Genomic DNA, 23,247 nt, shown 5'->3' on the forward strand with positions numbered 1-23,247 from the left:
TGTAGTCCTATCTGCATTCAGGGGATCTCTTGCCTGCTCTGTTTGTGCCCACTTTATCACAAACCTAATTTTGCTGTCTTCAAGGCTTCTACCACTGTCCCTTGCCAAACTGAGCCTCTAAATAATCAGCTTAGGAGCAGTGAATTGTTTGAAAGAAGTGCTTACAAAATAGCCAAAGCCCTTCTCTGCACAGGAAACAGGACCTCTCCTCTGCACTTTTCCAGATGACAAACTTTCAGCCAGGAAAAGGGCAAACCTGCTGCAAGCCACATGCTGTACCATGCTATTTGACAATCTCTAAAGAATTCAAACATCTGAGCTTTATAAATGCTTCTTTTGCCTTCCACCCTTCCTGCCTTTGCTTTCTTCCAGTCAGTTACACTGACTGAAAAGGTTGCTTTGCATTTACTGGCCAGGTTTCTCTGTATCAGACAGTCCATGCAGGAGCCAGACCCTTGGAAACAGCTCCTCTGCTGGGATCCTGCTGCAAACCTTCCTTCCTGCTCTGCCTCCCTCGCTCATCACATAACCAAAGAAGAATATTACCTCCCTCTCCCATGTGTGCTTCAGCACAATGGATCAGGCAACAAAAATTTACAAGCCAACAAAGTAGAATCTTAAGTGCATCCACTGGAAAGGAGCTTGGGAGACAGTTTCAGGACCCCTAAATAACCAAAATTGTTACGATGAGTTTGTGCACGAGCTTGTTTCATTCACATTTCACTCAAAACAAGCTTTGTGGGTGCTGGCTGCCCTACTAAAAGTAATGAGCACAACAGAATTATAACTAACACAGAACTATTATCCTCTGCTCCTGCATGCAGCAAGGGCAACACTACCTTCCTAAGGGCTTCCAAGCTCATTAGAGCTGTCAGTCTGTGATGTACATAAGGCCCACAGATGCACAGAATGTGGGGAACAGCACAGCACCCAGCTTCAGCAGCACAAAATTAGTCCTGGCAGAGACAGTACTCCACAATAAACCCTGCACTGTCTACTGAGTATTGCAAAAACAGCCCACTTCACAGTGCAGTGATCACTTCAGGAGGCTAAAGTATCCAGGGCATCTCTTATTTGCTTCAAAGAGATTATTTTGGACTGTGCTGGGGACACCTGTGCTAGCACAAATACTCATTGTGAAAAGGAACCAAATTCAGAATGGGACAGGAGGCTCATGGCTGTACAGAGGGTCAGAAACCACTCTGCAGAACCTAAAGCATGAGAAGGTCCTTCTGAAAGGTGTGACAACTGCCAGAGCTGGACCCAGCTGTGCTCTGCTGGATGTGTCCAACCAATGTGATAATCTTTTTCTAGAGAGGCCAGAGTTCAGAGGCTTGGGCAGAGTGCACTGCCCTAACTGCTAAATGTGTTCTACTGCCTCTTCATGCCACCCACGCTGAAGGACTGGACAAGGCTGGATTTTTGCCCTCTCTTCCCTCTGTGTTGCAGCTCCACAATCTCTAATTGTCCTCTTCTTTTGTCATGGCATTTAATGCTGACAATCTGCACCCTAGAAAATGCTGCATGTTATAATTTGGTGTTATTACACACGTGGAATGGCCTTTCTCTCTGCAGAACCTTGTAAAGACATGCTGAGCTCCCCTGCTAAGATATGTAGATGTGAATTCTCAGAGCACTGTAGGCAGAAAGGTCAAAGCTGAGTCATACCAGTATGATATAAAGGAGTAATATCACAATTTTGGCAGATCACTTAATTCTCCTGCTCTCATCTGGGGCTAACAATGTGTGAATTTCCTTAGGTTTCAGTTCCAAATATTGTTGTCCTCCCAAATTCCTGTACTCCATACGATAGATTCTGAATACAGATGAGAGACCGCCATTGAGCCCAGACAGAACTATGTGAGTTCTGCTCCTTTATCTACCTGTCACAAGCCTTTGCTGGGATACCACTGCCATGCTGACTCTTGCAGAATCCCTGCTCAATCCAGGCTAATGAGCTTGGTCAGCCCTTGGCTAACTGTGCCCAGTACTGTGGTTGTATCTGTGCTCTCATGCATTTCTAGTCAGAACAGAAATACCACAACTGACTGAGTTCCAGCAAAGGTGACTAACTTGGGCTCCATGTCACTTGCTGCAGGCTCTCTTCACACCACACTGTCCTTGGCTTTTAGGCTGTGCTGCTTGAGCCCAGTACCTGCCCAAGGATAATTTAATACACTTATACAGACGTGGGAAGTGACTTCTGCACTTGGCTTAAAAACCAGGTGCTAGAAATCCCGAAAATTGATTATTACACATACTTTCACAGGGTAGACTTTTTTCCCTCACAACATTCATGCATGTGCTCTCACACAAATGAGAATTTGCTTGTTAGGAGCAGGAATTCTTTTTTCAACAACAGGACTCAGAGAACACCTGTAGCTCTGCACTCCACGGGGTGCTGTAGCTACAGCAAACAGTTTGCACACTGCCTGACAACAGAGTTCATTTTCCTCAGGGTCAGAACTTACTACATCCCAGTGTCTGAGTCTCTGCCTGCTCCCCAGCCTAAAGGGTGCAGGGAACCTTACCATTACTAAGCCATTATTTTGTATGTATGTGTCCCTAAACATACTGTGATGTCTGTCATGTTTCTGGCAGACAGTCAGCAAATGATCAAAACTTGCACAGGAATTAGGATCATGATTCATTTCTAACTAGAGTTTCTTTTAAAATCCTGACCTTAATTTATTTTCAGCTACAGTAACATTCATTTTCTTATATTTTAAATTTCTAAAACACAGCATTATAAAAAATTGATATTTAAATCATTCAGAAGAGTAATTTCAAAAGAGCTATAAGAACAGAAACATTTCTATCACTGATGTCTAGTTAAAAAGATTTCTTTTTCCTTCAGATCAGTCTACAATTAAAAAACAAAAAAGAGACTGTCCCTACAGGCATTGCTAAACTGATTCAACCAGAACACAAATACAATTGCATGGACTTTGATTTCTTCAAAGTCAGTATTACAGCAAATCTGCAACAAAAATATTTCTACAATGCAATATATAATGAAATATAGCATAGATACTGCTAAAGTGCTGCCTGGAATGGTGTTCATATATTTTTGCTACCATCAACTTAATGTGCAGCAAAATGCACTACTGCTTTAGTTATTAAAATATTTGGTTAGAATAAGTGCATACAATCGTGTTTGATTCACCAAGTACCCAGCACATTTATTTTAATGATTTCTTTTTTTAATGAGCTGCAAAAAAGCAGTTTTCCCTCCACCTGCTTCTCCATCTCCAGAGCTGCTGTTTGTTCAAAGCATCAGATATATCACCAACACTTCAAAAAGTTTGAGCACTAACAGTCTCTGTGAATAGTGCTGCCCAAACAGGCCCCAGATGCACTGAAGGGAAGGCTGTTCCCTCCCCTGCTCCCATCCAACTCCCCAAGCCATTGTGGAATAACCCTGGCTGTGTTCACCCTGCCTGGCAGGCACGATTGCCAGCAGAGACCTGCCCAGGGAAGGAGGATCCCAGGGCTTTCAGTGCTTGGCTCAAAGGTGTATTTCACCACTGAAACTCACCAGCTTCACCTGCCAACTGACCTTAATCAGGCAGTTCTGTGCTTTCAAAGAGAGCAGCTCTTATTTAGCCAATTATCTGATAAAACTGAAAACTGGCACGAAAAGGTTCTTCTTTTAGCAGAAAAAATACACCTGCTATCTAATGTAAATTGTAGGTGAGATGAAGCTTCCAACAGATGCTGAAGAAATGTTCATGAATACTTAGTGGGACTTTAACAGAACTGACTTTGGGCTCAGCAGTGCTTCAGATGACAATTGAAATGTACAGCTTCATCTATTTGATAGGAATTACTCGTTCTAGCTGTTACCTGTACCCAGACCTAGGAGGTAAGCCTTGCAGGTGGAGAAGAGCTGGAAGGCCACAGTGTGGCCCACATGTGGAGAAGAGCTGGAAGGCCAAAGCTGGAAGGCCGCAGTGTGGGCCCACAGGTGGAAAAGAGCTGGAAGGCCACAGTGTGGGCCTGCAGAGGAAGAAGAGCTGGAAGGCCAGAGCTGGAAGGCCACAGTGTGGCCCTGTAGGTGGAAAAGAGCTGCAAGGCCACAGTGGGGCCACAGGTGGAGAAGAGCTGGAAGGACACAGTGGGGCCTGCAGGGGGAAAAGAGCTGGAAGGCCACAGTGGGGCGCACAGGTGGAGAAGAGCTGGAAGGACACAATGTGTCCCACAGGTGGAGAAGAGCTGGAAGGCCACAGTGGGGCGCACAGGTGGAGAAGAGCTGGAAGGACACAATGTGTCCCACAGGTGGAGAAGAGCTGGAAGGACACAGTGGGGCCTGCAGGGGGAAAAGAGCTGGAAGGCCACAGTGGGGCCCACAGGTGGAGAAGAGCTGGAAGGACACAGTGTGGCCACAGGTGGAGAAGGGCTGGAAGGCCACAGTGGGGCGCACAGGTGGAGAAGAGCTGGAAGGACACAATGTGTCCCACAGGTGGAGAAGAGCTGGAAGGACACAGTGGAGCCCGCAGGGGGAGAAGAGCTGGAAGGACACAGTGGAGCCCGCAGGGGGAGAAGAGCTGGAAGGCCGCAGTGCGGGCCTGCAGGGAGGGCACCCCAGGACTCACGCGCTGGGCCGCAGGTCTGGCAGGGCCCTGTCCAGTGGAAGGCGGTCGCTCAGGTAGGCGTTGTAGCCATAGTACTGGAACTGCTTCAGGGCCAGCCGCCTGTTCTCAGGGCTCAGCTCCTGCCCCCAGTGAGCAAAGAGAGACGAGTCCGTGAACGCTTCTGCAGGGTTGTCTTCCAACTTTGGTGGAGCTTCTACGAGAGACAAAGACAAAAGGAAACAGTAAGGATCTGCTATTTTAAAAAGTGTAACTTCAGCTCCACTTGCTGCCTGTAAGTCTTCCCATGACATGCCCTCACATACTCTTGTGTCAGTATAACTATTAGCACCTAAGGCTCAAAATTTAATAGTCAAATAAAGTTAGGTAGAAACAATTCTTTTTTATCACAATCTGACTAAAGGCCAGGACTGATAAATCATTAAATGAATTAAATTTCAGAAGGAGCTTTATCAGAAAAGAATGCTATTTTGCTTTTATATACTAAGATGAAATACTTAATTTCAGCCTGGATTATCTTGCTAGGAAAAAACTGAAGTTTTGAAGAGGAAAAAAAGAATCTGTACAGAGTGCACAAAATAGCTGCCAAAGTTTCTGTGCAAATGAAGTTCTTTAAAACTACATATTCAACACAGAAAATTCACTGTACTAGGCATCCATGTTTAAATAGCAAACTAATTTCAGTCATGCAATAACTCTGTGCTCCAGTTTACCAATCCAGCCTATTTGAGTTTTCAGTCCATATTTAGGTGCATGCGATGATGCTACTGCTCATCACTTTGTAGTATTTGCTTGATTAGAAAAGGTTTTCATTTCACAAGGCCACATCTCTGGCTGTTGTGCCAAAACAGAGAGGAGAGGGAAAGTTATACCTAGAACTCAATTTAAGAAGAGCTCCAGTACAATGAAATCACAGCATTCATTCTCAATGTTTAGTTGCACAGAAAGTCTGTTCAAGATGTCTTGTGAGCTCTCTGTGACAGACACATCACAGCTGACCACATAATCTAACCAAGAGAGGCCCTTGTTTCTGTAAACACTTTACAATCCACAGCACACCAGTCAGGCAAGATCAAAGGCCTTAACTGACTCAGATTTTTCAACTAGAGCCAAACACACAGACAAAAAAATCTTTAACAGTGACCCAACCAAATGAAGAACTCTCCTTTCCAAAGGGCTGTACTTACACACACAGAGATTTACGAAAATTAAAGTGAATCTTCTGAAAATCTGTCAATTGTCCCCAAAGTCCTCCTCAGCACCCAGAGCCACCTCAAGGCCTGAGAGCCGACTTAAACTTCATGGACACACCTAAAGACAACAGTTTATGAACTAGCACAATATGCCATCAGAATCCTGACTCCCAAAGAATGCAAGGAAGCATCCTTTGATCTCCTACTAGAAAGAACCCAAAATGCAAAAACATAAATTGAGAAGACCAGGTTATTTGATTTGTTCGAGATGTTCTCCTTTTTCTGTCTGACAACACTGACAGGAAACTAATGGCACTCACTTCCTACACCATGTTCCAACCTCTGTAAACATGAAATGTTTCTTTCCTTGTCAAAGTACTGTCTCCGAGCCTGAATTCGGGAATCAGCTCCAACTCTTCAAAGATGAAAGACAAACTAAACCCTCAGTCAAAGGAGGAAACTACTCTGATAGGCCCTGCTACCACCAGATAAATGTCTGAGAGACGAGCTTGGCAAGTACACAAGTTGGATAAACTCAGATCATTTCAGAGGGTCCTAACTTGAAAAAGGCAGGCCAGCATTTGAATACCACTTTAAAAAGCACAGCAGCATGGGAGGTCGCAGATGTTTCTGTCTTTTCATGCATGAAGAGCCATCCCAGAAACAACTACCTTCACAGAGTCACACATATATTGAATATATTGAATTTTATCTAATGATTTTGTGAATCTCTTGCTGTTTTCTGATTGAAAAAGTGCTCAGTAATCGAGGCTGTATCTCAGTTAAGATTTTCCAGTAATGGATATCTGTGAATTTAGTTTCCAAGCTCTACTAAACCACTTACCAAATGCAGTAATTTTTTTGTATGCTAAGCAAACATGTTATTTCAATACATTGCTCTACAGGAAAAAAAAAAACATTAGCAGGAACTTCCAATTACAATTCCAATCAATGGAATTAAGCAGGCATCTCTGATGACAAAGCCTTTCTTTCCTTTATTTGGCTGAAAACTCTTGGGGGAAGCAACTTTCTTCAGCCAGTCTCTCACAAGAAATAAAAATAATGATTACAGACCATCAGCTGCCTTTTGACTGGTCAACAAGTGCATTTGATGCCTTGTCCTCAGTAAACAGGTCATGGCCTGAGGGCAGGCCTCCTTCCCACCTGATCCTGCAGGTACAGAATGATGGCAGGGAACAAAGGCCCAAAGGTGACCCATGAGCAGTACTGCCTGAAGCAACACTAGGTAGGCACATTCATCTGCCCACTTAGTACCAAAAACCAAAGATCAGTTCCATTTCTCCTGTGGGAAGAAAGCCTGCGACCTGCAGCACATCACTGCAAACGTTATCTGGAGGTCCTCCCTATATTAACTTTACATACCATGCAAAACTGTATCCAGACACGAGCCTGATACTAACTCCTGGCTGACTGACTCTCAGCTGGCTGCACACCTGGGCCAAGAACTCTCCTTCCAGAAGACTGGCTGGTCATGGCATCAGCCTGGAGTTGATCACACACTGCTTACCTGAGCCAAAAACCCCACAGGTTTTTTCCAAAATCATCTGTGTCTCTTCAGCTCATACATTTCCTAGTTAAGCAATTAATGTTTATATAAATCCATTGCTTCATTTGATCTTTATGACCAGCTGCCAAGACAGAAATTCACTCTCCTCTTCCTATTGCTCATTCTATAAAATAAGTCAGAGACACCAAATCAAAAGATACCACTGAGATAATAAGGGATAGACATTTTGTTGTCTGATTGCTGCTTTGTTCTATGACCTCTGAAGAAAGCAAATCTTTCATTTATTACCAATTAACACAATCAATTAATAACTTTGATTTAATCTCCGTGAAAGCCTTTGAAACTCATTGAGAGAGACCCATTTTTCAGCTCCATTCAGATTTCAACATGTCTTCCTAAGAAAAGTTACCATGAGCAGGTTTACAATTAAGAGAAAGGATCAAGTCAGAAAGGGTTGCAAAAATAGTTGCAGAGACAGGTTCAGACATGCTGTTTGTTTTCACAGGTACCTCAGTTTCATTTTGGTTCTATCCCTTATTTGACTGCAGGTCGATTCACAAAAGCAGCAGTGTTTCACATCAAAGCTTTGCCATTGTGAAAACGCCTTCCTAGGAAACAAAACTGCTTCACAAAGCCTGCAGTGTAGCCGTATCTGCTGATTTCATTAAGTGGCAGTAACAAGAAGGTAGGTAGAGTAAGTCAGCACAACCACCCTGTCTGAGAAAATACCCCTATGTCAGCTGAAGACATCAATACCTGCACTAAATGATACATGCTCAGGCGGAACAGGCTGCCCACAAAAAGAAGAATGAGCTGGAAATGATGCCAGAGAGGAGGAGGAAAGGCTTTGATCATGTTCCCCAGTGCCTGACCCTCTGATTTCCCAGCCCAGAGAGGAAGGAACAGGCCATGATTACAGAGGTGATGCCACAGCTGTGCCTTGCCTCACTGTGCAGGGTGGACTCATGATGTACATCTGAGCAGACCATCATTAAAGGGAAAACAAAGCTCAGCTCTCTGATGGGGCCTAACGGCCTCAAACTCTGGCTCTGGCTCCCAGCACTCAAAAGATCTATATCCTATTTCCTGCAGGCAGTAGCCTTTCAGCTTTCTGTGGAAGGAAGGATCTTTTCATCCTTTTCCTCTGCAGGTGCCCTTCATCTGTTCAGCAATCCATACCCTCTTGCCAGAGGCCATTCGGTGTGACAGGTAAAAATCCCAGACTGGCATTGGATCACAGAGCCGTGATACAGTGTTCAGAAGTGGAAAAACTTCACCGAAACTTTGTCACAAAGCAAGATACACAGAGGAAAATCACACTTTTAAAATCTATTGTAATTCATGAAAACACTATCAGCATTCTCAAAAACTGCAGTTTGACAATTCCTGTCTTGCAAGGCTGCTCCCAAGCAGGACCCTGCTATAAATCCTGTATCAGATGAGTGAACCTCCAAATGAAAACATCCTTGTTTGCACGGTGTGGTGAAACACTGACAAGCAACAGTAGAAGCAGCTCACCAAGATGCACCACTGCATCAGCCATGGAGAAAAGTACACTCAGAAGACAAAAATTGAAAGTTACAGTAACAGATCTTCCCTCAAAGAAGTTATTTTACTTATTCTCTCACCTCCCAAAAAAAGCACAATACTGCTGGCAAGGTGTCAACATCAATACGGCTTTGTGCTAAAAAGTGAACTTCACTGTTTTGAATACTCAAGTTAATTCCTCTTGGCATTCTAGTCCTGTTCCCAAAGAAATGACTTCAGCAGAAGTGCTCCTAAGAAAAAATGCAGTATCTAAGTGGGTTAAATCCTGCTACTGCTGCTAACTTACAGCTTAGTAAATCATACTGAAGTTGCCTGGGCTCCTCAGAGAGACTGACAGAGCCTGTCAGACTCTGTCTGCACAGATGACAGAGCAGCAGAGCCCTAATCTTAAGAAAAAAGAAACCTGATGTGGACTCCATACAAAACACACAACCATCCTGAGAGGATGCAGTCCATATCCAGTCTTTGCATACCCCAGCACACTCTGTAGTCAGTGTAAACACTGTAGGCAGACAGGGAATGGGAAAAAACCCCAACAAAAGAAAGGTGATCCTCTCCTCAACAGCTGTCAAGAAATCACGATAACACTATGAATAGTATACAATAAGACAAAACTTTAAGGATTAAACTGTGTATGACAGCACATATAGAAGGAAATGCTAAAACTCTCTCAATTTAAAAAATTTTTAGAACTTGAAACACAATTTATATGTTATTAATTTATATGCTACCTTTACTGCGTTTCAAGCAGCCAATACACACACACAATACTATAAGCTGTTAGCATGCTACTAATATATATTTTCATTTGTTACTGTTAGGAGTCTTTTCTGATAAATAATCCCATGCTTGTTGTGCATATTAGGGTGGAAATTCAGTCCAGTTCTGCTGCTTAGTGTAGGTGTAGAAGAAGGGATTACAAATGGCCTCACATTGGTAAATCACAGTTGTACTAATTACCAAAGAACAGCCTTGGCCTTAATGGGTCACAGCTATGACTAATAAAGAGAAGTGTGATAAAAGGGGTGGGTTGGCTGGTCAGGGAGAGCCTGGAGGAACAGGACCTAGAGGAAGAAGGAATGATCCAGAGAAACAGAACACAGAAGAGAGCTGCTGCTGCTGCTGCTTCAGAAGCTCTGCTGTGAGATCAAGCTGGTCTGATGGAGTTAGAGCCTGCAGTCACAGTCGATCTAGGTAAAGCCTGTGCTCAGAGGCAGCGAGGAAATCCTTGCAGTCACGTTCCAGCAGGAACAGGCAGCAGTCAGAGTCTGTCAGAGACACCCACAGCAGGAGCTTGCTGCAGTCAGGATGGCTGAGCTGTAAAGATGAATAAACCAGGCCCCTCTCCACGTTGTTAAGTGTCTGTGTCTGGGCTCATTTCTACCCCTAACGAGAGGGGGTTTGCTGCAGCACTTGGCACCCAGCAAGGACAGGCCTCCATGTAGGGGATGGGGATGCCTCCTGCCCTGGCAGACTTTCACAACCCAACAGCTCCTAAAAAGTCACCTCACAGAAGTTACTTAACACCGAAGATGTCTGGAGATGACTCTCAAAACGTGCTCAGCGCTAGAGGGCAGTGTAAGAAACAGCAACATTTGGGTCCTAAGAGAAATCTGAGGGTTTTAAGAGTTCTCAAGAGCTTGTTAAAGAGCCCTCAGAACTACAAACCAATAAACTACTAATTAAGCAGCAAAATTCCATTATAGTGGTTATTTCCTATAGGTAAGAAAAATGAAATTTTTATTATGCTATTGAGTCAATGCTAAACTATTTGATGTGGGCGCACACAAACAACACTTTATAGGAGTGAGGCCTTTATAAGGGCTCTATATTTCTTCTGTATGCACTCCATCTGGCTATTCTGATCTGAAAACACTATAAATCCTGGGCACTCTTGTTCCTACTAGATATGTTCTCACTACAGCCTATTAAATTCCCCTTTAGCCATAACTGTGCCATGGATATGAATCAGGCCAGACAAGTCCATGCATCGTTCTGGCAAAGTTAACATAAAGTTACTACAAGCCTGGACAACTTGAAAACAGAGTAAAGGCTTCTAATTTACTGGAATGGGATTATCTAAAGAAATGCAAATTTGCAAGAACAACCCATTTCCCCTCAGATGAAGACATAGAACTCTCTGACAGGTACCAATACTGCACTTTTAAGGTTTTCTGTGTCCATTGACATCAATCTTTTGTCAGGGACCAATTTTGTTTTCTCCAATGTGTAAAAGGCAGATTTTCAAAAAACACACTATGAGGATATTAAAAACGAAGGAGTACCAAGTTCCAAGTCTTTGACTTTCTAAAAGGCACCTTTCAGCTTGTCCTAAGCAATACCTCTCTGCATGCCTTCTGCTTGGAAACCAGATTTTAAGACAGTATCAACTCATTTAAAGCAACATATAATTTCTTAACTACAGACCTCCAAGAAAAAGAGTGGTCAGAATAATTATTTATTAACTATAATTTAAAGGATCACCTTTATTGACTATAACTTAAAGTTTCATTAAAAGAAGTAGGTATTTAATGGTAAAGTTATTTTTCTCATTTCAAATAATTCTGTACTTAAGGCATTAACTTTAATCTGTAGGCAAACACACCACAATTTTTGGAATAACAGTCTAAAAATACAATGATAATCTGCCAAAAACTGCCTGAAAATGGATTTGGTGAATTTATTCAGTTGTGATACACAAATCTCAGTATCACAAACTGAAGTGTAAGTGCCCTGAACCAGCAGTGGTACCCATAAAGGAAAGAGAAGAACGAGATGGGCACAATTACCTCCCTAATTTTTCAGACAAGCAGAGATGACAGCCTTGTTTCAGGTCATGGTTCTAGTTAGGAGGAATAAACCCCCCTGCAATGCTGATTAAATCAAATTGTCAAGGAAGATGCTAAACCAATTTAAGCCAATAATCTCTGATCTGTGCAATTTTGTAAGAATTACTGCACTGGCCTAAAATGTTTCCTGTCTTGGATAAAAAAGACATGTTATCATCACACATAACCGCCATTCTTTTAATTAATTGTGATAATATTTTCAAAATGCCCAGGAAATTTTATTATGGTGAACCCTATACAAATGAAAAGAAGACACAAACCCCAATTTTGCAAAACCAACAGTTTTTCAATAGGTTCACTGATTACACTGAGTATTCTTTTCACATAAGATTGGAAGACAACAGAATTTCACAGATGAGAGACCAGTTTGCATGCTGGAAACAGAGCTGTGCCAAAAATTGAGATTGCTTCTACTTGATGCTGAGGCACAAAACTGAATTTCTAATGACAACTTTCCTCACTTCCTTATCACTGTGAAAGAAAGTGGAAACAGGGGAGATCTACATGTGAAGTGCATTTTGCAAAGGCTCCTCATTAGGGCTTGGGGTCTCAGACCTCCCAAAGACAAAGCACAGGGAGTCCTCTGCAAGACAGAAGATAAGAAGGTTCACAATATCCCATTGATTGTAACTGCACGTGTTCCTAAATTTAGGCATCTGCTACTGGGCTCACTAGGAAAGTAAACTCATCTGCATTTAATGAGTAGCAGCCCACATTTTTCTTGGGGATTAGTGGTGTTTGCATCAGTGCAGCTGAGAGGCTTTAAAAGCTCCGTGTGTTGTATATCATAAACCCCAGTCTGTGTCACCTGGAGTAAACATGAAAGGCATTTACCTATTTTGAGAACCATTTTGCCAGGAGCTGTCAGGCTGTGACACAGCTAATTAGTCATATACATACAGCTTTTCTTTTTATACAGAGCTGAGTAATCACACCAAAAGTAAAGTTCACACAAGGAAACAGAACTAACTCTCTTCTACAGTCACCCAACTCAAAGCACTGAAAATAGGCTTCCTCTTTCAGTAATCACACAAACTGGTATTTTTCTCTGCTTGCCAGGCTATACTGAGCTCCCTCAGATTAGTTCTACTTCAAAAACTTCCATTCAGTTCTTTCAGTCCTCTGAGGAATTTTGTTTGGCCACTTCTTCACAAACACAGAAGTTTTAGAGAGCAACAGCTCCCTCACTCAAGGCATCCTTTCCTTTTTTCCCAAGTGCTCCCAACATCAGACGTTGTAAGCTGCTCCACCCCTTCCACCACCTAGCAGCTCATTATACACACACTCAGCTACGTGGGCCTCTGCTTGACAGGGCTCCCACTTAAAAAGTTCTCCTCAAACACTTGCTAGCATTATTGCACTGTGGAGCTACTTCCCACTGCCAGGAATTTTCCTAAGCTAGCCCAAGAGACAGAGGTGAGTTTCAGCTTTGAAAGGAACACGAAGAATTGTGAAGAACAGGGCTGCTTTGAAGAGCCAGCATGCTCTTCTATAAAAGCATCTTCCATTCTCAGGCGCCACTGCCCTTGCCATGCTTAAAGCACTGGGTGTAGGCAAATGCAGCAGCAGGGAGCAGGTGTATTTTAAAGGCTTGTAAACTACACTTCAATTAAAAATTTAAAAAAAGTCAACTAAGCATAACATTGCTTTTCATTTGTCATTCATGTTTTTCTGCCAAGAGGAAAAGCTTTCTCCCATCTTTGATACCAAGCAGATGATTTGTGCTAATGTTAACATCAATAATACACTGAGCCTATCAAGATGTCAAGAATTCTCCTTGGCATAGTAGGAAAAATTTAAAAAAATGCAATCAAATTAAGTTCCCTGGTTTCACAGGTATTTGGGTAAATGATGTGAGGTGATACTTGATCTTAATTTTGGAACTAGGCCAGCGAGTCAAAAACATGCTGAAAGGAGCCAACAATTCATGTAAGCAGCACTCTGCATCAACAGAAGGCAAAGAGGAACTTCTAGATGGCACCCAGCAAATTCTTTGGTTTGCTGTTATTCTCAGCTCACTACCCTACAATGAAGAACTTGGAGAGGCATCTATTACCTGAGAATTTCCCTCTATTGTCTTAATTTAAGAACGGCAAAAAATGGCTTCAAACTTAGAGCATTCTGCATTTCCTCTGCAAATTTAAAAAGCAGAATAGCTTCAAAAAATCTTTTTGAAATTGCATTAGGTAGACTGTTCCTCTGCTTCACTTATGTGAAGAATGGGAACATCTGGCTGGCTGCTTATTTCTGGTTTGTTTTTTTGGCTTTTCTTCTCTGATTTTTTTTTTTAAGTCATCACAGTCCAGTCAGAATTTTAATTAAAAAGAAACAAGAAAACCCCAATAAAACAAGACTAAAAATAGCTCAAACCCAAAATACAGTTAGATTAGAGAATGAAAGAAACTTAAAGCTGAAAATACAGTTTTAAACAGAAATCAGAAGCAAGAGGGAAAAAAAGGAAGCCAAGAAAACCTGGACTTACTGCCAAAATAGGAAAGTAAATTAAAATAATGGAAAATTTAATTTATTATGCAAAATAAAATAGGCAACTTAGTTAGTAATTTCTCATCAAAAGACTACAGATTTCCCTGCAGATCTCCGTGACTTTAGTGTGAGAAGCATTATTGAAAGGGTCAGAGATTCACAAATCAACCTCTTGCAAATGTGCTAAATCAACACAGAAGAAGAGAAGTAGAAACATCTTCTAAGGTTTAATATTTATTACCTCTCCTGCAACATAAACCAAAGTTATACTTGGGTAAAATTCAGACACATCTTTCTTCTTCCTGTCCTCACCCCACACCTGATGATGAGCTTCTGGTAAACCCACAAAGCAAAAAGGATGGGAGGAAGAAAAGCTCCATCCCTTACTGGCACATGTTTTGGAGTTGTGCAAGAATTTTCTTGTATTTTTAAATAACCCTGTGTATCACGCATCCTGAAGAGAAAATCAACTTGGCCATTTTGTCTAAGATAAAAATCAAGAGTCCTTGTTAAGAATGGTTCCAGCCCTCAGCAGCACAGCATCCCAATGGAATGCAGGCCAAAGGAGCACTCTGCCTCCCGCCCTGCACCCACAGAAACATCCACATGTCACTGAGTCACTGTGAGCACTGCTAAGAGGCACAGCTGCCGTGGCATCCACGGCAAAGCTGCTCAAGTGAGTGGGAACAAAGGAGCTCCCACTGATTTCTGCCAGGTAAAGATTTAGGAGAGCATTTAAAATATTCTACTAGAGGTAAAATTCTCATATAAGCCATATGAAAATGGACAGGAGCAGAGGTTGCTTTATTTTTAAAAGCTGCAGAAGCATAGCACAGTTACATCTCATGTGCATTAAATAGAGGAGAGCACTTAGGAGATAGCTCATACACACATAATCCCAGAGAGGTGCTTACTAATCCTAGCTGCTCTAAACTGAAACAGAATTATCTAGGAGTGTTAGCAAACATCAGCAAAACATCAACCTAAAAATGGGATAATTAAAACAGACTTTCACCAGTTTTGTAGAATATCTTTAGTACTAGACAACCAGGGACTTTATTATTTATCATCATTACTTGTAGTAGAGACTATTTAGGATAGATACCAGAAGAATATATTCTGACAAAACAGCTGAGAATTGTGAGATATTCAATTTTGAATTTATACAGTGCTTTTAGGAATTGTTAAGCATGATACCAGATTTCATTAATCCTGAGGTCATGTCCAAAATGAGCAGTGGGTTTTTCATTTCTCCACCTGCCCTGCAGGTGTTTGAAATTCACAGGGCTTGCAGATTAATTACTGATCAGTCACTGGGGTGGGATGGGCTAATCAAACTCTATTTGAAAAATCAAAGAATGAAAAATTCATTTTACCATAACAGTCATGATATTAACTGCACAGTGAAGGGAGAAGTTCTAGAAGCAGCCAGCTCTGAACAGAAGACTAGGGAGAAGCTGATGTCCCTTTGAAACAACTGTTCATCAATAAAACCAGTGATTTTCTATATTCAAAGTGCAAGTAATTTTCTCTAACAGCAAATGAAGTTTCTTAAGAGTTTGTTTCCAATTAATCTTTGCTCCTGGAGAAAAGCGGCCCTTTAATACTTTGACACTTAAACACAGTTGGCAGTCAAGTAAAGGTAACAGCAGTAAAAGCTCCAGAAATTTTGTAAACAAATCCTAGCTTGAGGCAATGTCAGAGAATTAAATGTTTTACCTGGAAAATGGAGTATGGAATATTTTCATCCAATAAAAAGAAATAATTATGAGATTAATTTAAGCAAATTAGAAAGCAGGAGGGGATTTCTCTGTCTAACAACCAACTCCAAACCTTAGCCACAAGAAATTTCCCACCCCCCCACAGTGCTACTTCGTGTCCCTGGGGAAGGGGAATTGGTAAGCCTGCTGAGGAGGCACAGCTGCTTCCATGGGCAGAGCCACTTTTTGGCTGGAATTTTGTAATGCCTCTACTTCCCTGTCCACCTGACTAAAATGCACCTATGCAATCTCTTTCCCTGTTTAGCCAATGGTTATTGTGTGAAAGAGGTCAGCAGGTGCACAAGAATTGGGGATTTTGCTCCCAAGTTGCTTTTGCATGTTAAGTTCGCTTCCCACAAAAATCTGTAATTTGCATTATTAAGAGCTTAATGCTCCCAGCAAGTTTTGGCTGGGTTACCAAGAGCCAAAAAACTTGCCAATGCTTATTGAAACCCTCCTGAAAGGAAGAGACACTGGCACCAAGGGAACTCCTACACTGGTTTGGCTCCATCCTAGTTTTGGAAGAGCAGCCTGCTAAAAGGTTCAGTGGAGCAGTGTTTCTGACTGTTATCAGCATCTCTCTGCAGCTGCATCTCTGCCAATGCAGGAGTCTAAAGAACACATGCAAGGGAAACACTGATGAGATCTCACTCACCCATTATGATTTACATGAGAGTAGGCTGCTCAGAATCAGAGAATTGAGCAAAATCTTCTATGGTTTCTTCACCAATAAATGCTGGTACAGAAGGTTCTGTCCCTTCAGACATTTGCAGTGATAACGCCTCTTTGTTAATGCACTTTCCTGCCAAAGACCTAGCAAGCTGGGAAGGAAGGGGTGTCTGTTTTTCCACCACCACTTTTTTGGCTTCATTTACCACCTGGCTCTCCAGTTCTCCAATACTCCAAGAAGTGGAAGCACAGACACCAGATTTCCACTCATTTAGGTCCTCAGCGTCACCTGGAGTCAGTGGAAGATTTGTCATTGGTACTCTCCTGTATACTCTCTGGTCTAATTTTACACAATCTTCATAAACCAAACTGTCCACAGCCAGCAGCACTATCCTCTGGCCTCCCATGGAGGATGATGGTTGAATTGGGAACTTAGACTAAGACTTCAGCTACTTTTCTCCTCTTGCTGCTCATAGTACCCTTCCACAGGGGTAAAGGAAAAAAGAGGATTTCGTTTTCCTCCTAAAATAATTCCTTGATTATCTCTGCACAGCTGAGCTCTCACAGAAAAGCCAGAACGTTTCCCCCATGGATCTCATTTTGCCATTGTAAAACAGGAATAGCAACACTTCACCTACCTTGCAGAAGTATTAAAACAAAGCTACACTTCAGAGCTGCTCAGTACCAGCCATCACTGAAATGCTTACAAACCCAATAAAAATCATCTTTCTTCTCATCAGCAAAGACATTAAAGATCAGCCACTTTTCACAAATTCCTCTGCATCAGCAGACAGGCTGCATCAGCCCCAGTGTTCAATTGCTTGCTGTCCCACAGCAAGTTAATCCTGACAATGCTGTTTCTGCTCTTTCCAAGCCACCAGGCTCCAACACTCCCTGCATTACAAGGAGCAGATGTTTATGTTACAATTCCATTTCCTTAACTAGTATCAGAGGATTGGTTTCCTGTGTAAGGAGATTTACTAGATTTTTCCAGCCTCTTTAGAGTGTGGCTTGTGAGGAATATTAGATATTTCAGTAGCACCATTTTCCCTGCAAAGAGTCTTGTGGACTCAGATATTCGTTGTCTTACAGCCTGGTAAAAATTTGCTTCTGTGAACAACAATTGTTACCAAGAGGATTTCCATTCCCAGCTGACAGAATCATACAGCAGGTTAGAATATACTGCAGGCAAATAATTTTGTTCAGGCAAAATTCCTCCTTTAAACTGCATCTTTTAGCCCTAACAACACGTGCACTTCTTTGCTTAATTACACAGCTTGCTTTACCCCTCTCTTTTCCCATTCCCATTTTTGTTTTTTCTTGCTCAGAGGTATGCAAACCATCTGTGCACTTAACATGGCCTAATGACTATCTGCAAATCTGTAAATCTGTTCCCTGAAAGTGATGCTACAAAGCTGGGAGACCAAACAGCAAATAGTAGCAGCTACTAAGTGTTATGATTTATTCTCATGATGCTAGAACATTCAAAACTTCTCTGAAGTGTTCCTGAAAAGATACGTACATTTTATTTTCATAACACTAGCGCAGTGTAGAAACATAGACTTATTTTATCACTTGTTTTTTGGGTAAAATTTAACTGTTTGGGATAATGAAAGAAACTCCAGGGAATTTATATGCTCGATTTACATGCAGAGGAACATTCCAGAGTCAAAAGATACATCCTTGGCCCACAAAACACCAAAGCATGTTTACAGAGTCTCTGAAAATGTCTGTCTTCAAATTTTCACACTGTTTTCTCTTAGGTTGTATTTTGGGAATCTGGTTTAGAGATTTACATTAAATTCTTCTTGTTATTTTTTAAAATTAAAATAGTAAATGTACAAGGGTATATATACCTAAGTGAGATGTTACTTATGAAGTCATACCACCAGGCAGAACTTAAGTAAACAGCACTAATTATACTACAGGAGAAACACTGACATAATCTGCCTTGGAATACTACTGATGTAAAGAACAAGTGCAGCTTTTCAAGCACAAACAAGTGCTGCAACTGGAGCAAAGACAAACTTCTTACCAAAGCCAAAACCTGTCCCATAAGAAGAGACCCCTTTTCCACGTTTTGGGGGGGAAAAAACCCTAATTTAAATACACTTCTATTTCCAATTATTAACAATAATCTCAGCATAACCCTGAGTATGAGGATATCTCTTAATATATTTCTTACAATATATTTTTGCCATTGTAGAGAAGAGTAGAAGCAGAGGACAGGTAAGAGCAAGAAGAGGAAGTGTCATGTTTATGAGGTGCCCTGTGGCAGGGAGGAATGATGGATCTGACTCCATGTTCTCGAAGGCTGATTTATTATTTTATGATACTGTATTATATTAAAGAATGCTACACTAAACTATACTAAAGAATACAGAAAGGATACTTACAGAAGGCTAAAAAGATAATAATGAAAACTCCTGACTCTCTCCAGAGCCCCGACACAGCTTGGCCCTGATTGGCCAAAGAGTGAAAACAACTCCCAGCAGAATCCAATGGAACAATCACCTGTGGGTAAACAATCTCCAAACACATTCCAGATGGGAGCACAACACAGGAGAAGCAAATGGGATAAAAATTGTTTTCCTTTTTCTCTGAGGCTTCTCAGCTTCCCAGGAGAAGAATCCTGGGCAAAGGGATTTTTCAGAAAATGTGACTGTGACAAGGAACACTTTCATTATATTCCATCCAACCAGCAATGAAGAGTTACAGTGCAGAAAGCAGTAATTATGCAGGGGGGGAAAAAGTCAATGTAAATATCTTTTCTCTTGGAGTAAAAGGACACTTAACATACCACTGTTTTGCTCCTTCTTGTGTTTTCTGCAGTGACTACTAAGATCTTCTACTAGGGACCAACTCAGCCCTTGCTAGTGTTTAATTTAAATACTGATTGCTAAACCACACTTTTGAAACAAACATTCATTAATGGAGAAGATAAAACATAAAAGAACATTGAAACAGTAATTCCAACGTTGTTTTAACATTCAAGGAAACTGAGTTATTCTTTCACAAGTATCAGTTACATGAACAGCTTTATATAAAATATATTCAAACTACAGAACTTACAAAATTATAATATATCTCTTCAAGAGGTAACAAGACATACTGACAGAAGAAAAGAGCACTGCAAACTAGGGAGGGATAACCCAAAGCTTTGTTTCACTTGTGACTGGCTGATGGATGACTGTGTCTTGCCAATGCTTAACTGGATTTCTAAGGTCTAACTTTTAACATCATCATCTGTCTTTTAGCCATACTTGACAAAGAAAATTAATTCATTTGGATTTATGCAAGCTTCTTCACAGAATTTCAATGTATAAACACAGAATTCTATTTTTAAATTTAATATTTTCCATTAGAAAAGGAGAGTGAGGAATGAGATTTTGTCATATTTGTCACATAATTCCATTTGATGTCATTCCTCTTGCAGTGATTACTATCTGCATAATTTAATAGTTCATTAACATATTACAGCCACTGAATCTCAAACAGCTGGTAATGATCATATTTCAGCATCTGTTAGCACCCACTTGCTAAGACCTTATTCTTCCCATCTTCCATCTGAACCACCTCCAGCAGATGGGGGAGAAAGTGTTATTAAAATTAAAACAGCAAGGCAGAAAACTTGCACTCTTGCACAAAAAGCAACACCCCAAATTTTCAGGGGGATGTTCCCAACCAACATAAACAGGTTTCTGTGCAGCTTTTAGTAATACTTTCTATATGCATTATTTAAAAACAACCATACAGGTTAAATTCTTGAGGCTTTTTTCTTCTCATGTTTTCAAATATTAAAAGGGTATCTTCTCCTGTAAGGGAAATAGCTCTGTGCATCTAAAATCATTAGTATTTCTTTTATCTCAGATGCTGCCCAGGTCATACTCTAAGTATTAAATAAAAACTGTATTTACATTGGAGCCAAGAGTATAAGCACAGTTAACTGAGCATGAAAAAACATATGGATCCCTCAGCCAGGAAATCAAGCTTCATTTTCTGCCTCTCCCCCATCTCATTTTCCCTCTCTTCTTCCTCAGAGTAGCTTCCAAACAAGTCAGTGTTAGAAGCTGAAATGTTTATCCTAGAGACTGTGAAAAACTAGCTTTGGAGGACTGAAGAGCCCACAAGGACATTTGCAATTTCCTTGTAATTGCTGTTGATTCTCCATGATAAATCCAGGAAAGTCAGGATTCTTTCCAAGGTCAGGGAGGCCACTGTACATTATTATTAAGATTAATGCCTATTTACACAAAGTCATATCTGATAATTTATTCCCACAGATCAAGAAAGCAAATTACTCTGTAGATGATAAAAACTCCCTAAAATATTTGCAATTTCTCTGTTTTCACGTAGAAGAACCTGACCCTTAGTCTTCATCTTAGCAACAAAACCAATATCACGAGGGCCACGTGAATCTCCAGTTTCAATTTAAACAGCCTTTGATATGCAAACTTACAATTTTCACAGCTTATTTTGCGTTCAGTGCTTCATGAAAAATTGACTCTGATACATTTTCCCATAGCAGTCATAGAACATTGGAGTTTTTTGGCTAAAAACTGTTTCTCAGGGTCATAGAACGTTTCATCTCCCATGGGAAGCGACCCACAAGGATCACCAAGCGCACCTCCCTGCTCGTGGCAGGACTATTAAAACTAAAGCTGGCTGAGAGCCTTGTCCAGGTGCTCCCTGAGCTGCAGGCCCGGTGCCGTGAGCTCTTCCCCGGGAGGTCTGTCCCGGTGCCCAGGCACACCAGTGCCGAGCTGCCAGAGAGCGACGCCGCAAACGCGCGCGCCTCGCAACTCCACCCGCGCGCGAGTCTGTGATACGCAGAGAAACGCGGCTACTGGGCTGCCTTTCCTCGCCCTACAGGCTGCCGTGGCCTACTCAACGTCAGCTTCTGGGCCACTCATTTTTACACCAACACTGAACGTCAGATAGTTCTGGATGTGTAAAATAAAGGAATGTCCAGTAGGAGGGGATCAGGGAGCTCGTTCTGAGCAAAGAAACTATTGCAACCAAGAGACTGAAGAAAAAAGATAGGGATGAGAGCCACAAGAAATACTGGGCCTTATTACAGAAGAAAAAAAATAGCATTTTTAAGGGTACATGTATTGGAGATCTATTATATACCAATTTAAACACATATGAATTTATGCCTTACTGATTAGGTATATCAGAATCTATCATGGTATTCTAGTACTTCAGAAGATTTTGCTAGCTACATTTAAAAAATGTTATTTGGAATAGTAAAGGGTAGATTCAGCAGAGCATTCCCACAATTTCTACAATGAAAACATTTTTCTAATCAGTTAAAATTCATTGAAGCAAATATATTCATGCAAGCTTTTAGCTTACGCGCAGATGAGATTAATTACTTGGATGAAAATTCAAAAACTTCTGGAAAGATCATTACTCTTTCTGTGAAATTAAATACCAAACTGTTCTCTTAATAAATGGAAGTCTTCAGGAAAAGCCAATGAGAAACTATTGAATGAGAATTTAGATTAGCTTTGAGAATTCTGTCTCCAAGTTAGGGAAGCCGTTTGCATTCCTAATGGCCACCAGCACCATCAAGCTCAGTTCTTAATGAGGGCAATCCAGCCTGGAAAACCAACTGGTAACTCAGAAGCAGCAGCTTTTAAGTCAGGAATGCTCTCTGGTGACACACTACTGATAATGGGTTTTATGTCAAGGGCTAGGAGAGATGCAGAACACGCAAAAGCCAGAGATTTTATCTGCAAGGCTGGACTATCAGATGTGCACGGCACTCCCCAGAATACAGAGGGAAACATTCCTTTATTTTAGTAGTCACTGAGTGCCATCATCTATCCTCTACCTTACAAAAATTAAAGTGATCTATAGAAAAAAAGTATTAAAAGCATTTTCCATGGGTTTGACTACTCTACTTAGGCTTCTTTTTAAGAGCCCATAAAGCAGCTTGTGAAACTGTGGTCCCCCATGCTGAGCAACTTGGTGATGGTGCTGACACATCAGCTTACTAATTAGCACATACTCTCCAACTGCAGCTATGCTTTGCTTCTTTTTAGAAGTCTTTGCCAGTAGAAATCTTTCTATAGCTCTGTGATGTTCCTGATGCACAGTTAAAACCTTTACCATATTTATTACCTATCCTGAAGGCAATTCATGACAACAAGCTTTCTAAGGAATATTAATGTTAATTGATATTGCTCAAGCCCTAACTCTGATTAGAAAATTTTACTTGATGGACATGAAAAAAAAGTTTCATACTGTTTTAAAGCTTTGACATGGTAATTAGTAAGCAAAGCTCCACTACACAAGGTATGTTGTCACTTTCCTGTAGTTTCAAACAAATATGTTTCCTTTCCAAAAGCAGAAAAGCTGCTTTTGTTGTCCTGACATTTCAGTGAAAAGTTCCCCCATTTTCTCCCCAGCTCTGAATAGGTTAGTAAGAAGCCTCTACTCCCACATGTGCTACGGAAACCTCATCCCACTGATCCCCCAGCTACTCTTCAGTTTGCAGATATGCTTTACAGTCACAATATTTGGTTTTAAACTTCCTTCTCCTCCCATCTGAACTTCTGTCCTCCACCTGAAGCTCACCTCTTTACAAACACTGCTCTGCCAGCTGTCCTCTCTGGG

The 23,247-nt window shown here is 41.3% G+C and overlaps 1 protein-coding gene across 2 annotated transcripts in view; it reads right to left on the reverse strand.

Annotated features, from left to right (window-relative positions):
* GALNT18 (polypeptide N-acetylgalactosaminyltransferase 18) overlaps positions 1-23,247 on the reverse strand; it is a 222,045-nt gene that overhangs the window by 114,385 nt on the left and 84,413 nt on the right. For both annotated transcript variants that reach the window (XM_054634744.2, XM_054634743.2), the window contains exon 3: positions 4,596-4,788. In XM_054634744.2, coding sequence (XP_054490719.1) covers positions 4,596-4,788 — 193 coding nt within the window. The remainder of the gene's footprint in view (positions 1-4,595; positions 4,789-23,247) is intronic.

Source organism: Agelaius phoeniceus, chromosome 6 (assembly GCF_051311805.1).
Source record: "Agelaius phoeniceus isolate bAgePho1 chromosome 6, bAgePho1.hap1, whole genome shotgun sequence".
NCBI lineage: Eukaryota > Metazoa > Chordata > Aves > Passeriformes > Icteridae > Agelaius > Agelaius phoeniceus.